The sequence below is a fragment of the Zea mays genome, chromosome 8, assembly GCF_902167145.1.
Source record: "Zea mays cultivar B73 chromosome 8, Zm-B73-REFERENCE-NAM-5.0, whole genome shotgun sequence".
Taxonomy (NCBI): domain Eukaryota; kingdom Viridiplantae; phylum Streptophyta; class Magnoliopsida; order Poales; family Poaceae; genus Zea; species Zea mays.
The window spans coordinates 104,800,178-104,805,202 of record NC_050103.1 but is presented as its reverse complement, the minus strand read 5'-3'; the positions used below and the strand labels follow the sequence as shown (position 1 = coordinate 104,805,202).

The following is a 5,025-nucleotide window of genomic DNA, read 5'->3' as shown; positions in this document are numbered from 1 at the left end:
TGTCCAAAAATCTGTTAAACAAAACAATGATTGCAACTGCTGTCTGGTATAATTGCAACTGCAAGTCTGGTGTGATTGCAACTTATGTGAAGAGGTTGAGCCGTTCGCGGAGGAGCCGTTCACGGATAAAGAGGGGCGGGGGCGGGAAAATGAAAAGGTTCTGTTCGGAGCGTGCGGGAGGGACGAAACCGGCCTGGGTGGGACGGTTGGCTCGGACCTGGCACATAGGTTCGGCCTGGGTGCATTCTCTATATTGAATGCACTCAGGTGTAATATATAAATACAGTATATATATATATATATATTATTGTACACATGTAGTAAAAATTAAACCCATATTATTGTACCGGTTCTAAAGAAGGAATGCTTAGTGCTGGTTCGTGTGAAGAACCAGTTATTGGAGTAGCACGCAGGTTCATGGAAACGACCAATTAACAGTGCTGCATCTCCAAACTATAAAACATGTGTTGAGATATTTGAAAAGAACAATGGAGTATGGGCTGCTTGTATATGGTCGAAAGCACAAGGTGTTTGTAGGGAGAAGACTGTTAGAGCTAATCCTGATGCGGTCCGTCAGTTTGGCGAAGAAGTTCGTGTTCGGGAACAGAGTCCCTTCCAGGTTTTGTCAGGTTGCAGGTTCGGTTAAGTTGAGGTTAGATTAATAGGTACAGATCGAGTCTGGTTATTAGGATCTAGTTGATTATTTCCCAGGCTGTTTGTTGAGTCGATCCTGGGTATTAAAGAAGACCTATATATGCCCTTGCTCCTGTAAGATGCAGCGAGAGACAGAATTGATAAAGTTTTATTAGTTTACGCTAGCTTGTTCGTTCGGTTCAGCTCTTGCGCTGTGTACTGTACTGTACGTACTGCTGTTCGTCGTCCTCCGTCCGTTGTCTTTCAGACCAACCAGACAGACATTAGAACGAAGCTGGCGGCGATCGATCCGGCGGTGTTTCAAACCAATAATACAGAACAAAGTGCATTAGTTATGACGGTACAGTGCGTTATCGACACGTACGATCCCCCCTCCCCCCCAACTTGTTCGATCTCGCGGCCGAGCTAAGCACCGAACCTATTCCGCTTCCGCAGGAGGCAGGAAAAAGGGGTGGTCGAGAGAGCCCGTGGGCGCGCGAAGGCCTCAGCGCCCTCCGTCCCTAGCTAGCTTAATTCTTCGTCTTCATATCACCGGTCCAACAATACAACGCAGAAAGAAAAGAAAAAAAATCCATGGCGTTAATTAGGGCTTTTGGTTAAATGGTTACCAGGCCAGCCTGCACTGCAGCTGCAGTGCCGCCGCACCGCACCCCTATAAAAACCAAGGCATGCAGCCTGCATACAGAAGACACACAGCAGCACACACCAAGCTAGTTTGATCTATACGACGACGCTTTAGAAGCAGCAGTAGCACCTTGATCACTTACTCTCTTCGAGCTAGCAAGCTCTTGCTGCATTATTGCAAGAGGAACAACGAAGGAGAAGAGCTAGGGGGGTGAGCAATCTTTATCCGTTCTCTTCCATTGGTGCGTGCGAATTGCGATGCGATGCGTCTTCTTGGAAGCTAAGGTCTGTGTCGGTCAGTGGACAGACACTGTCCCCACCACCACCACCCGCGCGAAATAGATCTCTGATCGTCGGGATGCAACATGGGTGGTGCATCCAGGCAAGTTCCACGCTCACTTCAGCAGCCAACCACAAGCCAGTGGAGTGCAGTAGTAGTAGCCTCTAGCTGAGTGAGTGAGTGCTGGAGCCGTCGCGCCCGCCTCTGATCGAATTCAACGCTGAGTCTTTTTTGCGCGCGCTCTTCCACGCTACTTCCGTGCCTTCCACCACACATGCTATGCTAGTTGCTAGCTCGATCGGTGGCTATATAAATCGCTGCAGTCTCTCTGCGTGCGTGCACCAACTAACTAGTGTGTGAAATATCTCCTACAATATATATCCGGCTCTCTCTGTGTGCGTGCTCTAACTGCAGCGGAGCCTCACAGTTGTTCGTGTGCTGTGTATTTGTCACTGGTGGTGCTGTGCAGACCAAGCTACTGCGGGAGGGAGAAGGGTGTGTGCCGGCCCGCCGCCAAGCACTGCTACCCGGCCGGCGGCCATGGAGGTGAGCTCCGTGGAGTTCGGTCATCACGCGGCGGCCGCCTCAAAGTGCTTTGACGACGACGGTCGCCTCAAGCGCACAGGTAAGGGAGACCTTATCTCGCTGATGGAGAAATCGGTATCGCGGTTGTGAATCCGCTACACAGACGTTATATATATCATCACTAAACGTCAAACTTAAGAACCGGCCGGTACTAATTAAAAGGGATACTCAGCATTGGGATGAAAGTGGTAATCCGAACTGTTAGAACAAATTTAATATTTTAAAATAGATATGTATAAAATTTGATATTGATCTTTTCTTATGTTATCAAGCACATTAGTACAAATATGAATAAAATATTACATACATTGTTTTATGTATTATTTGCTCCCTACAACACAAAAAGTTGAAAAAATTACCGAATTTATTTCCGAATCCATACCGAAGTTTATATCTATTATTTGAGAAAATATAGGATGAATTTGAGGTTTACCTTTTATGAATCTTAACAAGCTGAATGTTAAAAACAAGAATACAAATTTGTATTGTATATTCTATATCCTATTTATTCGAAAAACGACTAAAAACTGATTACCGAAAAACTACCGTTTCTGACCGTTTTCATTGTCAGCAAGAATCGATACTAAAGTAAAATTTTTTATTTTCTAAATTGAGATTATATTGATGGATATAATTATGTGCACATACAAATGTGCAAGCAAGTTTTTTTTTTAAAAAAAAGAGACATATTTACGAGTAGTAACAGTAGTTATTTAAAAGAGACATATTTACGAGAAGCAAGTTTTTTTTATTTTTTTTAAAAAGAGACATACAAATGTGCAAGCAAGTTTTTTTTTTAAGGAGACATATTTACGAGTAGTAACAGTAGTTATTTAAAAGAGACATATTTACGAGAAGCAAGTTTTTTTTATTTTTTTTAAAAAGAGACATACAAATGTGCACATACAGAATTAAAGCTGATGGTGTGTGCTCCTTTCATGAAGGGACGATGTGGACGGCGAGCGCGCACATTATCACGGCCGTGATAGGGTCCGGGGTGCTGTCGCTCGCGTGGGCCATCGCGCAGCTCGGCTGGGTGGCAGGCCCCACCGTCATGCTGCTCTTCTCCTTCGTCACCTACTACACATCGGCCCTACTCGCCGACTGCTACCGCTCCGGCGACGCCTGCACCGGCAAGCGCAACTACACGTACATGGACGCGGTTAACGCCAATCTCAGTACGTGCGGAAGCTTGACGAATCCCCTCCCCCCCCTTTGGCCGCCCGGCCGTTGCAGAGCAAAGAGCTGACTCTCTCGTTTCGATCTCCTTCCCTGGTGTGGGTCGTTTCGCCGAGCAGGTGGCGTCAAGGTCTGGTTCTGCGGGTTCCTGCAGTACGCCAACATCGTCGGAGTCGCCATAGGCTACACCATTGCCGCCTCTATTAGCATGCTGTGAGTATATATATATAGAAAAAGACCACGAGAGAACTTCGTCCGAGGCTGAGCTCAGCATATATAATTTGGTAATTAACGCGACGTACGTGTGCTGCATGCAGGGCGATCCAGAGGGCGAACTGCTTCCACGTGGAGGGGCACGGGGACCCCTGCAACATCTCCAGCACGCCCTACATGATCATCTTCGGCGTCGTGCAGATTTTCTTCTCGCAGATCCCGGACTTCGACCAGATATCGTGGCTCTCCATCCTCGCCGCCGTCATGTCGTTCACCTACTCCACCATCGGCCTGGGCCTGGGCATCGCGCAGGTGGTGTCCAACAAGGGCGTGCAGGGCAGCCTGACGGGGATCAGCGTCGGCTTGGTCACCCCGGTCGACAAGATGTGGCGCAGCCTGCAGGCGTTCGGCGACATCGCCTTCGCCTACTCCTACTCGCTCATCCTCATCGAGATCCAGGACACCATCCGCGCGCCGCCGCCGTCCGAGTCCAAGGTCATGCGGCGCGCCACCGTCGTCAGCGTGGCCGTCACCACGTTCTTCTACATGCTGTGCGGGTGCATGGGGTACGCCGCGTTCGGGGACAACGCCCCCGGGAACCTCCTCACGGGCTTCGGCTTCTACGAGCCCTTCTGGCTCCTCGACGTCGCCAACGCCGCCATCGCCGTGCACCTCGTCGGCGCCTACCAGGTCTACTGCCAGCCCCTGTTCGCCTTCGTCGAGAAGTGGGCGCGCCAGAGGTGGCCCAAGTCCCGCTACATCACGGGCGAGGTCGACGTCCCGCTCCCGCTCGGGACCGCCGGCGGCCGGTGCTACAAGCTCAGCCTGTTCCGGCTGACGTGGCGGACGGCGTTCGTGGTGGCCACGACGGTGGTGTCCATGCTGCTGCCCTTCTTCAACGACGTGGTCGGGCTCCTGGGCGCGCTGGGGTTCTGGCCGCTCACCGTCTACTTCCCCGTGGAGATGTACATCGTGCAGAAGAAGGTGCCCAGGTGGAGCACGCGGTGGGTGTGCCTGCAGCTGCTCAGCGTCGCCTGCCTCGTCATCACCGTCGCCTCCGCCGCAGGCTCCGTTGCCGGGATCGTCTCTGACCTCAAAGTGTACAAACCGTTCGTCACCACCTCCTGATCGACCGTACGTCCTAGCTTCCGTGCAGTTCAAAACACATACGCACGAACAGATCATTAATTGGCGCCTAGTATATATGTGCAGTCTTTAATTAAATTAACTAGGCATTAATCGATCGATTACCACTACGTCGTTCTAGTGATGCGCGTAGCTTGCATCATCGCTCGCTGATTTAATTTCCATTGTTTTTCTTTGATGATCTGGTTAGCCGAAATGGCTAGTGAATTAAGAGAAAACAAATAGTAGCAGTACTGTGTGAGTAATCCCAAGTCAAATACGTTATTGAAGTTGTCGGCGGTACAAAACGCTTGTAAAATGTTTGTGTTTCAATTAATCAAGAAGAATTGTACGTGTTTCATATA

General features: G+C 49.6%; 1 protein-coding gene across 1 annotated transcript; it reads left to right on the top strand.

The window, feature by feature from the left end:
• The first annotated feature begins 1,264 nt into the window (after nucleotides 1–1,264).
• LOC100282656 (amino acid carrier) lies at nucleotides 1,265–5,025 on the top strand. Its single transcript, NM_001155564.2, has 5 exons — nucleotides 1,265–1,489; nucleotides 2,028–2,183; nucleotides 3,088–3,321; nucleotides 3,442–3,535; nucleotides 3,640–5,025. The coding sequence occupies exons 2-5, from the start codon at nucleotides 2,099–2,101 to the stop codon at nucleotides 4,661–4,663; spliced, it is 1,437 nt and encodes a 478-aa protein (NP_001149036.2). The 5' UTR covers nucleotides 1,265–1,489; nucleotides 2,028–2,098; the 3' UTR covers nucleotides 4,664–5,025.

Excerpts from the sequence above, each read along its gene's own strand:
- LOC100282656 (NM_001155564.2), top strand. The coding sequence starts at position 2,099 with ATGGAGGTGAGCTCCGTGGAGTTCGGTCATCACGCGGCGGCCGCCTCA. Across the intron at positions 2,184-3,087 it reads CGGTCGCCTCAAGCGCACAG|GGACGATGTGGACGGCGAGC; the intron begins GTAAGGGAGACC and ends CCTTTCATGAAG. Across the intron at positions 3,536-3,639 it reads GCCGCCTCTATTAGCATGCT|GGCGATCCAGAGGGCGAACT; the intron begins GTGAGTATATAT and ends TGCTGCATGCAG.